Source organism: Prinia subflava, chromosome 25 (assembly GCF_021018805.1).
Source record: "Prinia subflava isolate CZ2003 ecotype Zambia chromosome 25, Cam_Psub_1.2, whole genome shotgun sequence".
In the NCBI taxonomy this organism is placed as follows: domain Eukaryota; kingdom Metazoa; phylum Chordata; class Aves; order Passeriformes; family Cisticolidae; genus Prinia; species Prinia subflava.
Window position 1 is genome coordinate 5,808,718 of NC_086271.1, and position 19,816 is coordinate 5,828,533.

The 19,816-nt window shown below is 44.5% G+C and overlaps 1 protein-coding gene across 6 annotated transcripts in view; it reads left to right on the forward strand.

Moving 5' to 3' along the window:
- The first annotated feature begins 2,959 nt into the window (after positions 1–2,959).
- The window catches only part of URB1 (URB1 ribosome biogenesis homolog), a 44,696-nt gene continuing 27,839 nt past the window's right edge, over positions 2,960–19,816 (forward strand). For 5 of the 6 annotated variants that reach the window (XM_063419265.1, XM_063419266.1, XM_063419262.1 and 2 more), the window contains exons 1-14: positions 2,960–3,121; positions 3,352–3,491; positions 4,661–4,812; positions 6,323–6,455; positions 8,293–8,389; positions 9,530–9,615; positions 10,743–10,868; positions 11,556–11,686; positions 11,986–12,181; positions 12,651–12,788; positions 13,181–13,354; positions 13,949–14,096; positions 16,460–16,582; positions 19,476–19,588. In XM_063419265.1, the coding sequence (XP_063275335.1) occupies positions 2,983–3,121; positions 3,352–3,491; positions 4,661–4,812; positions 6,323–6,455; positions 8,293–8,389; positions 9,530–9,615; positions 10,743–10,868; positions 11,556–11,686; positions 11,986–12,181; positions 12,651–12,788; positions 13,181–13,354; positions 13,949–14,096; positions 16,460–16,582; positions 19,476–19,588 (1,896 nt within the window). In that variant the 5' untranslated portion in view covers positions 2,960–2,982. The remainder of the gene's footprint in view (positions 3,122–3,351; positions 3,492–4,660; positions 4,813–6,322; positions 6,456–8,292; positions 8,390–9,529; positions 9,616–10,742; positions 10,869–11,555; positions 11,687–11,985; positions 12,182–12,650; positions 12,789–13,180; positions 13,355–13,948; positions 14,097–16,459; positions 16,583–19,475; positions 19,589–19,816) is intronic. The other variant, XM_063419267.1, reaches the window with a different exon arrangement.

A 19,816-nucleotide genomic window follows, 5' to 3' on the forward strand; every position in this document is an offset into this window, starting at 1 on the left:
TCACAACCCACAGATGGCCTTGAAGTGGAACCACCACAGGGGTTACTGTAACTGTAACGGGGTATGGGAACACCAGTGGGTTCAAAGGTTTGGGCTGGGATTAGCGTGGGCTGTATGGCTGGTGCCATGCACAGGTATGTGCAGTCTTACTCAGAGATAGTCCCTCAGCTGTAGGGAGAGGTTGCAGGCCTGGAGATCAGGCTGAGTTTGGGAAGGGTCATGAGGACATGGTTAGGGAGTGATGTAAATGCATATCAAGAGACTTAATCTTGAGGGGTGGCAAGTATTAGCTATAGAACAGCAAGTATCTACAGCTCAAGGCTGGAGACCGGGGCTGCCTGAGAAGGACAGGAATGTTTAAGGCTGAAATCAGAAAAGAAACCTTGGTGAAGCTTTTGTGTTAGAAATTGCCTCATCTGCCAAATCAGATTTTTGTCTTCAGGATTGCATGAGTGAGGACTGCACAGCAAATAAAAAGGTTCAGGTTTGGGAGGCAAAGGCGAGCTGTGCAGGACTGCAGGGCTGGGGCTGGGCTGTTTGCTGGCTGTTCAGGGCAGTAAAGGCTTCAGAGGTTGTAACTGAGGCAGGAGAGGGTCTTGTGTCTAGAACTGTTCCTCGAACAAGGCGGAGAGCTGAGGTTCATGCAAGGGACCAGGAACTGTTTTTTCAGACTTGAACATGCCAGAGGGGCAGTGCATAACCTGGATATGATAAGTTCATCTGGCAAGAACCACAGAAGAAAATTTTGATTTACTGAAAAACTGGGCAGTGCAGGCGTTACTACTTGACTCATTCGCAGCTCCCATCTGTTGCACACATAAGCACAAAAGAGCAGATGAATTTTGTCTGGGCTTGAGGTCTTCCACTGGCCCTCCGTAAATGCTGCTTGCCAAAAAACAGACTTGGGGGAGGAAAGTTGTCAGATATATAAAAAGAAAGGACATGGGCTTCAAAGTGCACTCCAGCAGAACATGGAAGTGACCTGGCTGGAAATGAAACCAGCAGTCTGCTTCCCCAGCCTCCCTAAAGCCTCCAACAGCTACACAGGCAGTGAGGGGAGAGAATGATTGAACTTCAAGTTGAAATAAAAACAATTTCCACTAGCATTCTGCAGTACTTTTAAAATACTAGAATCATGAAACATGGTGTGATGATAACGATCAGGCTTGTAAGTCTGGTAAGTAGAACTTTTACCTTGAAGATCTCAGTATGGGTACTTCCAGCCTTTTAACACAGTGTTAAATCAAGTATTTTTTCCTAGTTCTACTAGCTCTAGACTTCCTTTTCATCCCCTCAATAACAAAGGGACTCTCTTTCGAGAATGTTATTTACTTTCCATATCATGTGCCTCCCAGTTTCTGGAATTGCAAATGAATTTGGATACCTGCATAAATTTAAGTTTCAAGAAAACTGTAAGGCTGAAACAAAGGATTCCTATTATCCAGAATAACCACCAAAAATGTTTGATGGAAGAACTGAAAAGTCTGTACCTTTGCTATAGAATTTGCTATACTAAGGTGAATTCCAGATGGAACTGCCATCTAAACAGGCAGAAAAATAGTTGGAATGTAGGGAGTTAAATTTAAGTATTCCTAGAAATAGGAATTATTATCAGAGCTTGGAGCATTATGTCAATAGCAGCAGTAAGATGCTTTAAGCTTTGTTCTCATAAATTACTTATAAAAAGCCCTTGTACCTAGTGTCTAGCAATTCAGATTTTCTTTCCCCCTCCCCCCGTCTCATGTACTCCTTTTATTTTACCCTTTTCTGTCTTCTAACTTCACCTTCTTTTATTTTCTTCTACTTTCTGTTCTTAAAACATCGCAGCATCTTCTGTCACTGTGAAAGCATTTGTTCATCCTAAATTCATCCTAAGTCTTAGAATGGCTGCGAATGTTGCCCTCTTCTGGATTTTTTGTTCAGTATTCTGCCAAAAGAAAAAAAAGTTTGAAAAAGCCCAGGAGGATACTAATCCTGCCTTTATTACCTGATTACTTGCACATATGAAAAAAAAATTCCTGTTTGGATTTGGGTAGATATTTGTTTTCATTTTTTCTTACTGAAATAATCTCCTTCATCTTCCACTACTGTTTCAACTGTTGTCATTCCATATGTAACAGTTTATTGGAACAAGGTTTTTCCATTCCTCCTTAGCACTGTGCTTGTCCTGGAATAGCTGTTGCTGAAAGCAGGGGAAGAGTTTGGATTTTAATTAATCTAAGCCTGCCCTCTGGCAGTGGGAAGCCATTCCCCCTTGTTCTGTCACTCCTTCCCTGACAAACAGTCCCTCTCTGTCTTTCCCGTGGGCCCCTCCAGGTACTGGAAAGGCACAGTTAGGACACCCCGAAGCCTCTCCCTTTCCCAAAAAGAGAGGAGTATCTGAGGAAGTTCTCTCCTCTCCGTGCTTCCCGGCACTCCGTGCTTTCCCCTTCCTCTCCGAAGCTTAAGCCGTGTTGGTTCAGGATCGCAGGGGGCTGCAGAACTAGGAAAATGGGGTGACAGAAACCTGCTTGGCCTTGCAAGCAGCGACGGATGAGAGACTGCTGCAGATGGGATATTGGGAAGGACAGAGACTGCTGCAGATGGGATATTGGGAAGGATTTCTCGGCTGAGAGAGTCGGCAGGCCGTGGCACAGGGTGCCCAGAGAAGCCACGGCTGTCCCTGGATCCCTGGCAGGGTCCAAGGCCAGGCTGGGCGGGGAGTGAGGCGACCTGGGCTAGTGTAAGGTGTCCCTGCCCACGGCAGGGGTGGGAATGGATGGTGGAACGATGATCCTTACGGTCCCTACCACACCATTCCATGATCACTGTTTTGAACTCTACCCACCTGGGCACTGGTGGCTGGGAGAGCCCGCCCGCTACGCCGGGCTGGGGCCGCCACAGTGCCACCGGGACATCGCCGGGCTGCTCCCGCTACGCCCGCCCCTTCCTGCGGGAGGGGCGGTGATTCCGGGGCGGGGCTGGGCCGGGTCAGATTCGAGCATGGCCGGGAAGCGGAGCGGGGAGGGTGGCGAGCGGAGCGGGGAGCCTGCGGCCAAGCGCGCCTGTGGCCCGCCGGACGAGGAGTTCAATGGCGCCCGCTTCAAGGCGTTGCTGCGGGACCCCGCGGCCGCCGCCAAGGGTGAGGAGGGGCTGCAGGGCGGGAAAGGCGGGTCGAGGCGGGTGTCCCGGGCCGAGGCGGGTGTCCCGGGCCGAGGCGGGTGTCCCGGCGGGGAACGTCGCGGGGGTGGCACCGATGGTGGTGGAAGCGCCTGTGGGCCCGGCCCGGCCCCTCAGGGTCGCGCCCGCGGCCGGCCCGGAGCGGGCCCCACACGCGGCGCCGGTGCCCCGGGTGACGCTGTGGCTCTGCAGGGCTGGAGACCTTCGTGTCCGTCGCCAAGACGCTGCCCTCGCCCGAAGTGTACGATGTCGTGGAGGGATACGTGAAAATTTCCATGGAGTGTGCTGAGATATTCAAGCTTCTCGATGGAGAAAGGAAGCCTGAAAGTGAAGTAAGTTGTTATTCAGGGACTGGCGGATACAATCCCAACAATTCCGCTCTGGAGAAGAAGCAACAAAAGGTTGCCAGGGAATGGTCACAGTCCCCAAGGCTGCCAGAGCTCCAGGAGCATTTGGATAAAGCTCTCAGGTGTGGGATTGTTGGAGTGTCTGTGCAGGACCAGGAGTTGGACTGGATGATCCTTGTGGGTCTCTTCCAGCTCAAGATACTCTGTGGTTCTGTGAATAAACGCTTTGCAGTGTAGATAACTCTGATAATTTAATATGGTTTGGTTTTTTTTTTCTGGAAGTAGGAGTGGCAGAAGCACCTGCTGAGTGGGAGATGCTCTCTTCAGTTCATAGATGTTCCTGGATTTAATGACACACACGACCAATAGTCCTGTCCAAATCAAGCTGTTAAGGTTCTTTAAATGTGATCAAAAGACCTTTTAGGAAATAAGGGGATCAATAGAAGCAATTAAGAAAGCAAAACAAAAGTAGTCTAGTGAAAGTAAATGTTTTTAGATATCTCCCTGATGCATCAGTATTTCTAGGAAGCCGCTGGTAAAGTTGACCTCATTTTTCTTATTTTAGCTGGACACGATTTATCCTCATCAGAATATGATAAAAGAACTAAGAGTTCAATTCACAGTTTTTACTGTGAGTGCTGGTGCAGCGTTGCTGACTGCTTACAACATAGTATTGTATTGTGTGGCTTTTTAACCATCGCTTGCTGTTCTTTGCCTTTCAGTATCATTTCTGTCTGTGTCGTGTTCAGTGACAGCCTTTCCTCAGTAGCCCGTTGCTAACAGGGGCTGATGTTTGTAATGGGCACGGCCCAGTGCTGTATGGATTCTGGATTCTTCTGGAGGGGATTAATTGCAAGACCGGAACAGCCGCGACGTACTTCTCCAGTGCATTTTGTTTTTCATTGTCCACTTAGGAGAAATCGTCTCTTGAAGCATTGATTCCTTGAAACTACGTGCTCTCCAAAGGGATCTTTGCAAAGAGGAAGCATTAATTTGGGAGAGAATCTAGAAGTGAATGTCACTTTCACATGTGGAAGCTTTCCTCTTAGAATGGAGTTACTCTTTATTAATGGTGGTTGTTACTGTTTGCTCAGCTAATGATTTCAGTCTTAGCTGATACTGTGAGATATTAACATACTTTTTTTATCCTGCAGATGCTGTTAATCTTTCAAGCTCTAGAAGCCATTTTACTGAGGACAGCCAGCGACCTCTCACATTTTTCTGTTGTGGGAATGAACATTGTCAAGAAGTTGATTCATTCCTATATGAAACTGGTCTATGCTGCTTTGTATTCTGAAAATCACAGGTAAGTGTGCTTGGTGCTCTGTGGAGAATCTCTGTGAACTGATCTGGAGGGACTGTACTAGACATTGCAAAATTCATCTTGACTCACGGCTAATAATCCACCTTTTCCTTTTACTGCTAATAATCCTTTTCCACTTGTCATAAAATAATTGCTTGTGGAAGGCTTTGCAAAGTGGAAGCTCTGGCACATCAAACAATCCAATGCTGTAGGATACTGTCCTGAAGCTCTGGTTTTAATCAGCTGGGCCTGTCCTAGAGAGAGCTAACATGGGTGATATCTTGAATTCTCTTATTTTAATGCTGCTTGATTTGTGGGGTGAAATGTACTGTGTAGAACAGGGTGGTGCAGTCTTCCTGTGACAGCAAAAAAGCTGCTCTTAAGTGCTTTATTTCCCTGTGTTTTTTTGAGTGTTTGTAATGTTTATAATGGATTTTTCTCTTTCAGACTGGCTTTTCTTCTGTAATTTTTTCAGTCTCTTAATTCTGAGGTCGTTTTAGGTTGTTCAATAACTGTGTTGTCTAGTCCAGACCAAACAATTTCTCATGCTCATGTGGTATGGGGAAAGAAGTTGCAAACACCAGAGACATTTCGGTACAAACCTGCGAGGAAGAGGGAAGCAGAGAGAAAACCAGACTGAAATTGGCTTGTCCAAGGCAAACGACTCGTCTTTCAGTCTTTGAGCAGAATTGGAAAATCTTTCTCTGCTCTCCCAGTTCATAGACACAGCTGTGCTTCCTGAACTGCACAGTTGATCTCACTGCAGCAGGCATTTTAACTGGACAAAGAAACTGAAATATGTGTACTGGAAACAAATTTTGAGGCTGTGCAAGATGTGCACTTCTGATTAAATGTGTAAAGATTGCAGGTCCTGGAGAAATCGTTCTAGAACCTGCACAGAGGAGGCTGCAGATTTCTGACGGGGGATGCTCTGCATTTTCTGTGCAACCTCTTTGATGTGCAGAGGGATTTTCTCTGTTGTATGTCTAGGTGGGGTCTCTGCTTGAATCACATGGCTTTTTGCAGTTTATCTGTGACAGAAATGTGATGGAGAGATTACAGATGTGCTCATGGTAGTGGCTGTTCAGATGAGGGAGGTCTGCAGTGCTCTGACGTATTCCCATTGAAATAAATGGTGAATTCTCTATGAATTTAGGAGCTCATAGAATCACAGAATAAGTAAGGGTTGTCTAGTCCAAGCCCACTGCCATGAACAGGTCATTTTATAGCTGTTAATTTTGGCACTTTCTCCCTTTTAAACTACTTTATAAAGGGACTATCCAGCCTCACATTACGGCTTAATTTTGGGGAGGAATGTAAAAAGGCCTTTCCTTCTCCCTTCTTCCCTCATCCCTCTTTCCCAGCTGCTGTTATTACTGCCTAAAATAATTACTTTGATTGTTTAACTTCCCTCCTATTTTCTCTTTAAGTTTTAATCTGTTGGTTTGGTGGTTTGTATAACCATCATCCTGGAAATAACCTGCAGGTTTTCCCTCTGCTTTGTTTTTTTTAGGATGAGTCAAGGGTGCCTTTGTCTGTTGTCAGCAATGGTGGCTCAGGGCCCGGATTCAGCAAGGGATGTATATAGTCATTTTGATTTCAATAACAAATACCTGCCTGGATTGTTGAAAAGAAAAAGTATGAAGGTAAATCAAGGCGCTGCATGCAATGGGATGCTATGCCATGGCTCCACCAGCATTTTTAGCTAACTGTTTAGAACAAAGCTGTCGCCAGTCTTTGCTGTATTTTCATCTGCAAGAACTTAACTCTCCCTTCCTGTCCTGTGTCAGGCTGAAGTCCTTGATTGTGCCTAACTGGACACATGAGAATGCCTTAGTTGTTTCCAACAAGCTGTGGAGAAATAAAAATGTATGGTTTCTGTGAACTGCCCTTCTAGTGTCTAAAACAGAGTGAAAGTGATAGTAAACTCCTGAAAATTAGTCAGTCTTTTTGCAGTTTGGTTCCACTGAAATAGATGGAAGTTGGAGAGGGGATATTGCCCAGTACTAATACAGAGGAATTGCATTTGAGAACATAAACAAGAATTCTAAATAATCTCTAGCTGGGAATCCTTAAGAATATGTGAGTGAAGAGAAAAAGTCACTTGTCTTTTTCCAGAAGAAACTTATCTCTTGTTCCATCCCTGTTTGCTAAAAATAGCCAGGATTGACCCAAACCAGAACAAGAATATTTATGTGTCATTCCAAATGCAGGTGTGTAATAAATCCAGTATTGTTTGCAATGCTGACATATTACTTCTGGATTATAAAGAGCGAGTGTGTAAGTTTGTGTTAGGTTTGTGCCATCTGAGGTGAAAACTGAGACTTTTTCTTTATTAAGCAATCAAGTGGAAGGCAAAAAACCAAACACATCCCTTTTTCCCTGGACCCACCTTTTATAGTTCCGGAATTGTCAGATTCCACGAGTTTTGACCTCACTGCAGGAGTACCTCCATCCTTAATTTTAAATGCTTGGCTGTAGTCTTTTGACCATGAGCTGCTTAAATGCTTGAGTAAGATACAAGGAAACAAGCATCCAAAAGGTCTTGCTCCTGTACAGCTTTCAATGAAATTATGTCAGAGCTGGCTGTCAGAGGTGAGTTTTTAACACAAAAATACCAGGGCCAAAGCTTACAGCAAAATCTTGTTTGTTTCTCTTTATTTCTTCTTTCAGCCTTTCATGGGTCCTTGCTGCCTCATCTTTTGCCTGCTCAGAATCTTCTTTACATGCAGATTAATTTTGCATAGCAGGTTTAAAAAAAATTGTGCATCATGGCAGGACTCTGTCAGGAAGTGTAGTGATAGGATGAGAGGTGACTTTTTATTTGAAAGAGGTTATGTTTACATTAGCTATTGGGAGGGGATTCTTGGCCATGGGGGTGATGAGATGCTGTCCAGCACAGACAAGGTGTCACTGCCTCGTCCCTGGAAATGTCCAAAGCCAGGTTGGACAGGGCTTGGAGCAACCTGGGGTAGTGGAAGGTGTCTCTGCCTGTGGCAGGGGGTGGAATGAGGTGATCCTCAAGATCCTTTCCAGCTCAAACCATTCTGTGATTCAATGTTCATATCCTAGGGTGCTGTTACAGGTCAAGGTTTCACTGCTTCCACTGCGCCTGAGTTGGTAGTTTTATGTTTGCCCCTTTTTGTGGGCATTTTTGTGAACTGACCAAGCAGTGCACAAGTGAGGAAGTTCAATGATGCAGGGTTTGGCATGAAACTGCTGTTAATGTTTCCTTTTTCTTTAAATCTGTGGTGGGTTCTCATATCTTGAGAAATGAAAAGCATATGAACTAGCACATTTTCCTTTTTATGTGAAAATGTTCTGCTTAATGCAAGAAGTTTTTTAGCTGAAGACACTGTGGATGTAACCCATTTAGGGCACTTCTGGGGATAATCAGCAGTTGCAGTATTGATTCTGAAGCTGGGTACAATCCGTGTGCTAACAACATTTTTTAATTTTATGTTCCCATTTTTCTGTTTCCAGGGGAGAATAGATGTCCGCATGGCCTACATTCAGTTTGCTCTCTCCTTTCTCATTGCTGGGGACAATGCAGTCTTGGCACAGGTGCTGGAATTAAAAGGTACTTCATAATTGCTTGTTGGGCTTTTGGTTTTTAAGGCACAGTCATTTAGAGGTGATAATAAATGTGAACCAGGTAGAGAGCACTAATAAGAAGCAAAATATGTATTTTTTTAATCTTATTACCTGAAAAGCTTTAAACTTTTTGGGTAGTGTAGTAAATAAGCCTCTTCTGCTTGAGAAAATATGCTAACTGCTAGAACTGTGCAAAAATAGAAAGTCTTTGGTGACACAGATTAAAAAAAAGGTAAATCTAATATAAAACTTTGAGGTCACAGAGTCAATACACATGAAAAAAATTCGTGGCCTGCAGCCTTGCACATAAGACTATAACAGTGGGTATGCTGCATTAATTTTCTTTTGGAAAGTGTATGCTTCAGTTGCCCTTCTGCCCTGTGAATTGTGACCCTTGGTAAAGTTCTGAGAGAAATCAGAAGGGATCTGGAAATACTGCTTTAAAAAGGGTCCTTAAGCAATTAGCTGGCAGCAGGTCATTTCTCCTGTGGTGGGGGACTGAGAACTGGCTGTAATTATTTACCTCTCTTGCTCCTGCTGCCCCAGGGCTGCTGATTTCCTTTAGGTGCTGGCAGTTGTTCAGTTCCTTCAGGCTGGGGATTGCACACCTTGGCCAGTCATTACAGCTGGCTTTCATTCCCCTGTTCTCTATAAACAGAAGCTTTAATTCCCCTGTGTGAGCCCCGAGTTCTCTATAAACTGAAGTTGTTAACCTTGGGATGCACAGGGGAGCCAGAAGAGGATGCACGTGGTTGGAGATGGAATCTCCAAACATGCGAGAATCACTCAGTGCAACAATTACAAGGGCTTCAGTGGAAAGAATGTGAGTTTGATCTGTGGCATTTCAGGGCCCAAAATGTATTTCAAGTTGACAGATGCTGTAGCAGTGTTAATCAGCAAGTTAGCAAATTAGCCAGTCAAGATGAGAGTAGGTTTGGCAGCAACATTTGCTCATCATGGGCACATCATCCTTCTGAGTTCTGATTGCTGCCTTTTGGTTCATCCTGGAATATAACAGCAACATAAATAGTGTGACATGTAAGAGGAATGGGTATGAATTCCCTGAAGCATCTTAGTATGAGAAGAGCTTTCACATTTTGACTTAACATTTGAAATGTCCTCTTAGATTTCATTCCAGGTATTCTTCGCTCTGGAATAAAGGAAGACAGAGTTTCTACTGTCAGTCTTCTACTTTCCACACTGAGAACTAAGGTATGATACACCCTTGAAGCTGTGTTGTCTCATCTTTTCTATTTTCCTCACCACTGGAAACAGTTCTGCAGTGATTTCTCACAGTGTTGAGTTCTCAGGGCTGCTGGCAGTGTGCTGATGCAGTGTCTGTGACTGATAATATGTGTTGGAGGTTGGTAGCTTGGCTGTATTACTGTCTCAGGATGGAAAACAGGGAAGCAGGAATTGCTGAATGGTGTGAGGGTTGGTTTAGTGGTGACTGCTTTTCCTGTGCTCTGTCATCTTCTGACCGTGGCCCTGCCTATTCCTTGGGATGCACTTGTTGCTTGTAGAGCAGCTGCACCTGAGATGTTATTTTATTTCTTTAAAAATGTTTTTAGCTCCAGTATCTATGATTTTTTAATATCTGTTCTGAACTACTGTAGCAATGTTGCATAAGCTGTTGGATGAATAGTTGAGAGAATAAAGAAAAAATAGTTTCAAATTTAGAGTTTAGCTGTAAGAGCGTGCCTCAGACTTTGGTTTTTCACAACTGACGAATTAAAGCCAAAAATGTTCTTTCATTTTGCTGTTGCAATAACATGAAAAAGAAGGAGAATGCCATTTACATGTAAAATAAACCTCCTTGAAACTTTGTCTTTCAAGTGAAACTTTTCCTGTGTGGGGATCATATATCATGAGCTGTCATGTTATTGGTGGACCCCAGCACACTGTATGACTCTTTCAGCTTAGCAAGAAAAATGAGAATTAAAGCAATGCCAGCAGTAAGACACAGCAGAAGAATTTTTGAGAAACTTGGTTGGCTGTGTATTCCCTTTTGTTCAAACTTAATTGGTAGTAGGCTTTACGCCCAGGTTCCTGTGGTTCTGGTCTGTGGCTGTGACGCTCTAAACATGATCTGTGCCCTTCAGTTGAATGTGAACATCTGTCCTGTCCAGCATGTGCAGGGTTTGCAGAGGGTGGTGTAGGATCAAGGTGGAGCAGGAACGTGTGAGAGAAGTGTTGGCAGGACAGGAAGAACCTTTCCTCTGCCCTGGGGAGGAGAGCCTGCTCTGTGTTTACAAGAAGAATGAAGTGTGTTGCTATTTTGCCATTATTCTATGATAACTTGCAGTAAATAGAAGAGTTTGCTTTTTTCTCATTTTTAGGTGGTTCATAACAAAAACATCAGCAAAACGCAGAAGGTGCGTTTTTTCACTGCGGAAGTCTTGCTTCACATCGCTTCACTGTACTCCTGGAATGGGATTACTGATGTCAGCCCTGAGGATTTAAAGGTCTGGTCATTTATTTCTTTGTTACTCTTAGCCCTTGTGCAGCCTTTTTTCCCCCTCCTCTTGCAGCCCACAGCTTTTGAAACAGCTCCCAATTGCTCTGAGCTTGGTGAGCTCAAAAAGAGCAATCTACTGAGCCCATTTAAAAAGAACCCCCAAATTTCCACTGCTTCTCACTAGGTTTTGGCTACAGGGTTTTTTTTTTTGTGTGTCTGCACTCTTGTATTTCTCTACCAGATGCTTATGACGCTGCCACTCCCATCCTGGTATACTGTAAATACCCTTTGGACGAGATCTGTTTCTAGTAGGTGTCTGCTTGGAGCTGTGCAAATCTCTGACCCCATTCATAAGCATGCATTTCAGTTCTGAGTAGAATTAAGTTGATACAATTCCTGGCAGTCCCTGCAAGTCATACAATTCATGATTTCCCAGCCACACTTGTCCAGAGTCTTCTCATCCATAGGCATCTTGAGTTGTTCCGGATTTAGAAGGTTAATGGAATCGTAGAATCACAGAATGGTTTGGGTTGGAAGGGACCTTCAAGTCCTGAGGCTTCTCTTCCTTATCTGAACAAAGACCAAACTTTCTTTTAGTATTTCTCTAAGAGGAGCTGTATAAAATGTAGAGTGAAGTTGACATCTTTGATGCCAAATCTCATATGCCTTTTTTACTCCTTTTTGGTTTTTATAGGTGGCTCGAGGTTCTGAGGAGGTGGGAAAAGCAATGGTACGAGAACTTGTGCACAGTTTCTTAATGGACCTCTGCTGCTCTCTGAAACATGGCATAACGTTCCATGATCCAAGTCTTGGAACTTCTGGCAAGTGAGTCCCTGGGGGGCTGGCAGTGTACCTGGATTTTTTGCTAGAAGCAAAAGAGACCTTGCTAGTTACCGTGTTTGCCCTGAAATGTGTGGTGTTAATTCCCTGTTTGTCATGCAGAAAACGTGGAGGTAAATCCATTTCTTACTTCTCTGAGTATAAACTCCGAAATTATGCCAGGAGGGTGAGAGATCTTGCCTCCTCTAACTTCGCAACAGTTAGAGAGGCTGCAGAGTTCACATCCCATATAAAGTATCAAAATAAGGATTTCTTATTAAAAGTTTTTTTTTTGTCTTCAACAGGGGAGGAAATGTGGTGCTTCTGCACTTCTTGCTTGGTTTGAAAACTGCAACAGAAGATGAAATGGTTGCTGATCTCATGGTGAATATTCTCAAAGTATGCCCAGATTTACTGAATAGATACTTCAAGGAGACCCAGTATTCCTTTGTTCCTAGAGTGATGTCAGCTTGGATGGAAAACATGAAGTTACTCAAGAAGGTAAGAGTATGGATGGTGGTAAAAAACCACGCTCAGAGCAGGAGGCTCTATAAACATTTAAACTAAACTGAGAAAGAAGGAGTTCTGGTGTAAGAAACAGTGGAAAGCACCACGTCAGTGACATTTTTTGAGATGCAGCAACATCAAAGCTCAGCTAGACAAATGTTTTGTCCTTTGTGAGTGTTCCATTGCCTCTTTGTTTAGCTTAAAATGAGCAAGTAGGATCTGGAATCTCTTGAAAAGGGATGGTCTTCAGCAGGGATGTTGGTTGCATACAGAGGGTCCATTTAGTTGAGTAGGATTCTGGAGGATGCTCTGTGGCACTTCTGCATAAAAATTGACATTTAATTATGCCCTTACTTCAGACAGGTCAAAATTCTTCTGTATAATGCTCCCCAGAAGAAGCTGTCATCTCTGGGACTGTATCAATGGGGCTTAAATTTTACTTCTTTTGTTTCTTTTCTTTCAGATCTATGAGGCTCAACCAGAGATCTCCAAGTCTTTTAAGACTTCAGAATTTATTCCTCTTCCCAGATTGCTTTCGATGGTGATGGTAACAACAGTCCCTGCAGTGTGCAATAAAATAATGTTCACCCAGGGGTTAAATGTAAGAGCAGTCTGTATTATTTCAGTGATTTTTCTGTCCCAGTCAGTACTGTTTGATTTTGCTGTGGGATCATTCAGGAAACTTCTTCATTAAAGTTGGTTAATTACCTGTGTTTTGTATTTTTGCCCCAGCATAAATCTGGCTTGGGGAAGCACTGGAAAATGAATTAAAATTGCTGATACTGATTCCAGGTGCCTTTCACAAACACCAGTTCTGCCACTGTCCGCTAGTGGTTTAGGCTGGGAATCTGAAAACCTATGGATTCTTTACTGCTAGCCAAGATCTAGGAAATAATTAATTCATTGACCAGTTTTAACACATTCAAAGTAGGGGTTCTGTGCAAAGCATAACAGGAATCACTGAAATGTCATTAATTCACTTCCTTCTTTTAGTTGCCCAGCACAGAGGTGAAGCACAGCATCCTGTCACTGGTATCCATGGTGCTGAGAAGAGCCCTGAGGAACATTGAGCACTGTTTGTCTGAGGAAACCTGGCAAAAGTCACAGATCTACACGCTGCCAGCAGTGCAGGAGTTTGTGCAGCTCTACAGAGAAGCTGTCAGCAAGGTAGAAATAAAGGGACAACTGGGGGCTGACAAGAGGCATTTTGCAGGCAGCAGACAACTGCTCTCCTCTGTACTTTCTCCTCAAGTGGTTGCATCCTAGAGATGGCATCCTGGGGGAGGCTGTGGAGGAAATGGTGAGGTAGGAGCTTACATTTCCTGATGTGTCAGTCTAATGGGAATACAAATAGGATCCTGTGGTGAGACGATTTGTAACATTAATGGCTGTTGTGCTGCAAATGACTTCCAAGGCCAGGAAGCAACTTCCCTTCCTGGTTCAAGTCAATGTAGCCAGCAGAGGTTACTCAGAAGTTACTAAACGAGAGAGCACTTGAGTTGAAAATATACCATGAGGAAGCAAAACCAAAAAGCATTTTGACAGGAAACCTTTTCAGTAAAGTGTTCTTTCCAGTACTTACACTCTGCAGAAATGGAAGTACGGTGCTTGACTTCAGGTCATTCCCTGATTGCCCACAAGGTCAATTCCAACTGTTGTGAAGAGCAGCAAATCTTCCTGTTGGATGTCTGGGGGTGTATTTGTCACAGGAGCTTTGCCTTAGGAAGGAGAGCTGTTGCAATTTACCCTTTTTGCTTTTAGGTTTTACCAGACATGAATAGTATCGTGGCTGTCTGGCAGTCCCTTCTGAAGCAAGAGAGAGAACACAACGACAGCCCAGCAGAGAAAAAGGAAGGTGATGTCTCCACTGTGAAGGCAGCGACCGAGGCAGAAGCTGCTGAGCAGCATGGTAGGCAAAGCAGGGGGAGTGACAGCTTCTTATCTCTGTGGGAGTGGATGTTGTGAAACCCTCATCCCACCCTTCACTTCAGCAGAATCCAGATCTTGCTTGTGTATTTACCACTCACCTTTTCTTTGTTCAGTTCTTCAGGCCATTAGAATTGCCTGAAAACACAGTTTAACATACAGACTGCCACTGCTACTAGAAGGTTAAGCAGTTTGACTTTGCTATCCTGGGATCACAGAATGGTTGAGGTTGGAAGGCATCTCTGTAAATCATCTTGCCTGATATCTCTGCCTAAACCTGGTTACCCAGGTCCATGTTCACACAGCTTTTGAACATCTCCAAAGATGGAGACTCTGGAACCTCTTTAGGCAACTTGTGTGGGTGCTCGATCACCCTCACAGTCAAAAAGTGTTCTCTGATGCTCAGTGTGTTCCACTTGGTGCCCAGTGTCTCTGCTCCTGCCACTCAGTGCCTCTGGGAGGAGCCTGGTGCCGTCATCTTTGCAGTCTCGCCTCAAATGTTCATAAGCATTGATAAGGTGCTCCTGAGCCTTCTCTTCAGTCTGAACAGTCCCAGCTCTCCCAGCCATTTCTCACAGGAGAGATGTTCCAGTCCCTGCACCGTTTCTGTGAGCCTTTGCTGGACTCTCTCCAGTGTCTCCCTGTTCTGGGGAGTCCAGAGCTGAACACAGCACTCCTGCTTTGGCCACCTCCCCGGTGCTGAGAGGAGGGCAAGGAGATGCTGGCTTACCCCAGAACTCCAGGCCTTTGGATCCTTCCCTGGCAGCCTGCTCTCCACTTGAGTGGCCCCCAGAGTGCACTGTTGAACGGGGCTCTTCCTTCTCAGGTGCAGGGCTCTGCTGTTCCTCTTGTTGAGCTCAGCCCTCCTGCCCTTCACCTTTTCCATGCTAGAGGTTGTTTCGCAGCCGCAAAATCAAACTCGCGGGGAGACTGATATGCCTGAGAAATCATTTTCTGAGAGATTTTTGTTTGTCCAAGTTACTTTACCAGGGGATAATTTTTTTTTAGCAATTAGTTACTGTGGCTACACAAATGCTTGTATTGATTATTGATGTACAGGAGGGGAATTGTTGGAAGAGGGGGAGGGGAATGAAGTGAAGGCTTCAGTTTTCCTCTCTCAAACCCAGTGTGCTGCCTGAAGGGCTTTACTTCCACAATCCTATTGCAGGGAATCAGGATTGTCTGCATCTTGGCCAATGGCCTGTGAAGTTTTCCTTGTAGGCTAGAGATAAATCTGCAACCAGTTTTGCCCTTCAGAGGGCATATTCTGCAGAGAGACTTCCTGGGGCAAAAGGTTTTTCAGTGGGCATCCTTCTGGGCCTCCCTTTGGGTAGCAGAATGTTAGCACTGACCAAGGCTTGGAAACCAGTGGAGCAGCTCATTTCTGTAGGACTGTAGCTGTAGTTCCTCAGCATTTTGAGGTGGTAATGCTGTGTCACTTGCTCCCGGATCACTTTTTACAGCTTTATTTGTATCGTGGCCACTAGAGAATTCTTTTCTAAAGGGAGCTGAGACTCAGGCAAAGTTTATCCATGACATTCATCCAGTTCTTTCTAACCCCCTAAGGGAGAACAAATTAATAGGAAAAATTAGGTTTGAATTGTTTGGACCCACGTACTTTGCTTCTGTTCATTAATGACTGGATAACAAGTAGCTTTTATGCCTCCTCATGTTACAACTGAAACCTGAGGTGGCTTTTCCTAGGAAGTAAACAGTTGTCCTAAGTGCCATTGGTGTTTCTCTCATACGGGTATTTGTTGTCTGCCTCTTGCCAAGAGCTTACACTGAAGAGAGGTATTATTTTGAAAGGGGAAAGGGAAAGAAAGAAGTTTTTAACTGAAATAATAAATTTGCAACAAACTTTAGTGTACTGTCTTGAGCACTTCCTGAACCAAACCTACCTGACATTAGCTAAGAGTAGTGTCCCCAGGAATCAGCAGCATGACTGTATCATTTCCTTCACTTTTTCCTGTTGTTCAGCCTTACGTTAGCCAGCAGTGGGACTGGTGGGATTCTTACAGCGAGTATTTGGATGTTCAGGTCGTGTTTTATATGTGTGAGCGCTTGTGAGTCAAATTTGAAACGGCAGCTCTCAATCTGTGCACTGAATAAGCGGATTTAGTTTTGAAAGTATTCATACAGGAATGCTGGGGAAGGAAACTGGAGGTTCCGTGGGTGTTTTTCTCATTCTTCTTGTTGGGAAGATGGTGGGTCATTTCCTAGGCAAGTCTGCTGGAAATACAGTTAATTCTCGTGTTAATACAGTAATTCTCATGCTGGGTAATGGAGACACTGCATTCTTGCTAAGAAGGAAGAAGAAACTAATTATGGAAACATTTTGTTTAGGTTCAGATGATGCTGAGACGCTGCTTCTGAAAGCTGCACTGCTTCAGGTCATATGTCTTTATCAGAAGGTTGTGCCCCACTTGGTAGCACGGAGCAACTTTGATTTTAGCAAGCTGCTAAAAGGTATGTGATGGGTATTTGTATTTCCTCCACTGTTTTCTCTGGCTGTTTACAAAGTCCACAGCAGAAGGGAATGCTTGCTTTTCTGTGGAGATAAAGAACTGTTTTCTAAAAGTAGCCCATTTTAGTTTCTCCATTATGTTTGCATTTGTTGCTGCTGTTTCTGCAGTGCTCTGGCACTGTTAAATTCCACAGCTGTGCTGCCACACCCAGCTGTCAGCACTACGTGTCACTCCAGTCTTCCTCTCTGTGTATCATTCTTGGAAGTGTTTGGCCTTCATGGGCTTTGAATTCCAATCTTGCCGAGGAAGACTTACCTTCAGCTCTTAAGGAAGTTTCTTCTAGCCCTCTGTCAACAGTCTGCTGTCAGTCAGTTTTTTCCAAACTCTTACTGGCTGCAACGATACGGAGTTTTTTGAACAGGGTAGTTCACAGAAAGTTCAGGGTGGGGGTGAAGCACAGCACCTCTCAGTCTGCCAGGTCTGTAACGTCATGGGTCGTGGGTAGGGAGAAAGAAATCATGACTGGTGTCCTCTTGATCATGAGACAAACAGCCTCCTTTTATTGTTTGGAACTCCTTTATACGGGAAATTCAAAACCCCTGGTTTTGAAAACTCGCTGGTTTGAGTCTTAGCCCTGCCCAGCTCCTTGATCAGTGATATGTCTGCTCTCTGGACTCACTGATGGGCTGAGGTCTCTGCACGAGCTCTCCCATTCACCTGGGGACTCCTAGAACAAGCCAGGTCAGCTGAACTGGACTTGCCATGACCAGATTTATTTTGTCTTAGCTAAAGACTAGCTTTGACAAGTGTCCTCTGAAAGATCTTATAATAGAGGTTTGGCCTTGGCAGAGTCCAATAGGACAGAGCCCTGGAGGGCAGAGAGGCCTTAGAATGCTGGCTGGTATCCAAGGACCACCTCCTCCAAGCTGTGAGTTCTGAAGAGGAAGAAATTGGGAAAAAATGCCAGGAGGCTTCCAGAGATGATGAGCAAAATCACAGGGAAAAAAAAAAAAAAAGAAAAAAGAAGCTTTCAGGAGGTAGAAACAAAGACTGGTCGCCTGGGAGGAATGCAGAGAAATTGTATGGGAAGCTAGGGATAGGGTTTGGAAAGCTAAGGCTCAGTTAGAACTGAGTCTGGCCAGGAATGTCAAAGACAGCGGGAAGGGTTTCCATGGGTGTATTGCCAACAAAAGAAAGCTCTGGGCCCTCTCCGGAAGGAAATGGGAGACCTGACTGCCCTGGACATGAAGAAGGCTGAGGTTCTCAATGACTTCTGTGGCTCAGCCTTCAGTGACAAGTTCTCCAGCCAAGCCTCCCAAGCTGGGAAAGGCAAATGCCAGTACTGGGAGAGTGAAGATCCTGAGCCCACTGTTCAAGCCCATCTGAGAAACCTGAATGTGCTCAAGTCCATGGGATCTGATGAGATCCATCCACAGGTCCTGAGGGAACTGACAGAGGAAGTGGCTAATCCACTACCCATCATATTTGAGAATTTGTGGCAATCTGGTTAAGTTCCCACTGAGTGGAAAAGGGGATACACAGCCCTCATTTTTAGAAAAGAGAAAGTGGGAGACCGAAGGAACTACAGAAGAGTCAGTCTCACTTCTGTGCCAGGCAAGATCATGGAGGAGATTCTCCTAGGAACTCTGCTAAGGCACATGGAAAACACACAGGTGGTTGGTGACAACCAGCTTGACTTCACTAGGGGCAGATCATGCCTGAAAATTTGGGAAGGTCCTCCATTACTGGTTGTGGTACAATTGATATGGCCATGTACAGCTGGAACTGAGGGAGAAAGCAAAGGGTCGATTGGGCATGGCTGCTCTCTGTGTGTTAGGCAGGGCCTGGGATGTGTAAGGATGGGAGTTATGAGGTAATGCCTCAATTAATCTGTCAGAGAAAAAGGGACTTTAAACAAAATTGCTCTCTAAATCACCTGTCTCGTGCATGAGGTTTTTCCTCCCTCTGTCAAAGCATGTTTAATTGATTTTCATGCTTGGTGACTCACCAGATCACGTACCCTGTTTATCTGTTTCTTTCTTGCACTGGTCTGCTTATTTCAAACTGGACAAAGGGCAGGACACGTTTTTGTGAAACGTGAAATCTCTTTGTGGGTCTGTTGGATGCATTATGAAATAATAATGTCAAACAGGCTGGAGAAGAAAGTGTCGTTCTCAAACAAATGTGATGAAGTGAGCCTGGGTATTGATTTTGAAGAGAGTTAATGATGGTGTAACAGAATCACAAAACTTTGTTTTCTCAGATGTGTCAGTGTGAGAGTTCTGTTGCTCCTTCTGATCGCCCTGATGGAAACATGGACACCAAAGGCACCATGTTTTTCTACATTGTAGCAGTGTAGAAAGGCACCACTGCTTGGTACAGCTGATGTCAGGTCAGGTGTGGGCAGCTCAGGTTCTGATCACACTGCAAGAGCTCCCTAACCTGTGGCAGAATAAGTGAGGTTATGCTTGAACTGGTGATAACAGTCATGCAGAGAGAGACATGAGTATGAAGTTCCATTTTCTAGAGCAAATATTGTGGTATGAGCCTGAAGATCTCCTGTTCTGTATTTTGCTCTCCAGTTTATCCATCCTTTGTACTGCCTGTAGGTCACAGCTTTTCAGGGTTGCTGAGACCGATAGAAGAGAATTTATATTTCCATGCATGACCAGTGATTTCTGCTGGGGTCAGGTGATGGAATCTCCCTCTGAGGGCTGGATTCTCACCTTGGGTTGGCCAGCCTTAGTTGCAGTGTTTCTGGGGATCCCATGAAATGAAGATCTGTGAATTGCCAGCTTGTCTCACAGTTGTGTTTTAAACCCTAAAATGTGAGTGTTCTGAAATCTGAGGAAGACGGACCAAACTGAGGTTGGTTTCTTGCTTTCACACTTCAGGTATAGTCACTGAGAAGGGCCTGCGGGAGGAGGTCCCTCCTCTTCTGCAGCACCATATCCTAAAAGTGGCTTTGGAACTTCCTGCCAACAAATTTGCCTGGTTCAGAGTACAGGTAAGAGGCTGATGCAAAGTTACGTTTCCTTGGTCTGTTGTCTTTGAATCTTTCCATCTGGCATCACCTAGTTTTAAATTAGTCCAGTCATTTTAGGAGGTGACCCTTTTGTAAAACCAACAGGAATTACAGTCTTGGCAGCAGTGAAAAATTTCTTCTGAGCTGAAAGGTTTTTTACAAGGACAATATTTTTTGCCTCCCTGATGAACACAGAAGAAGGTTGCTGCA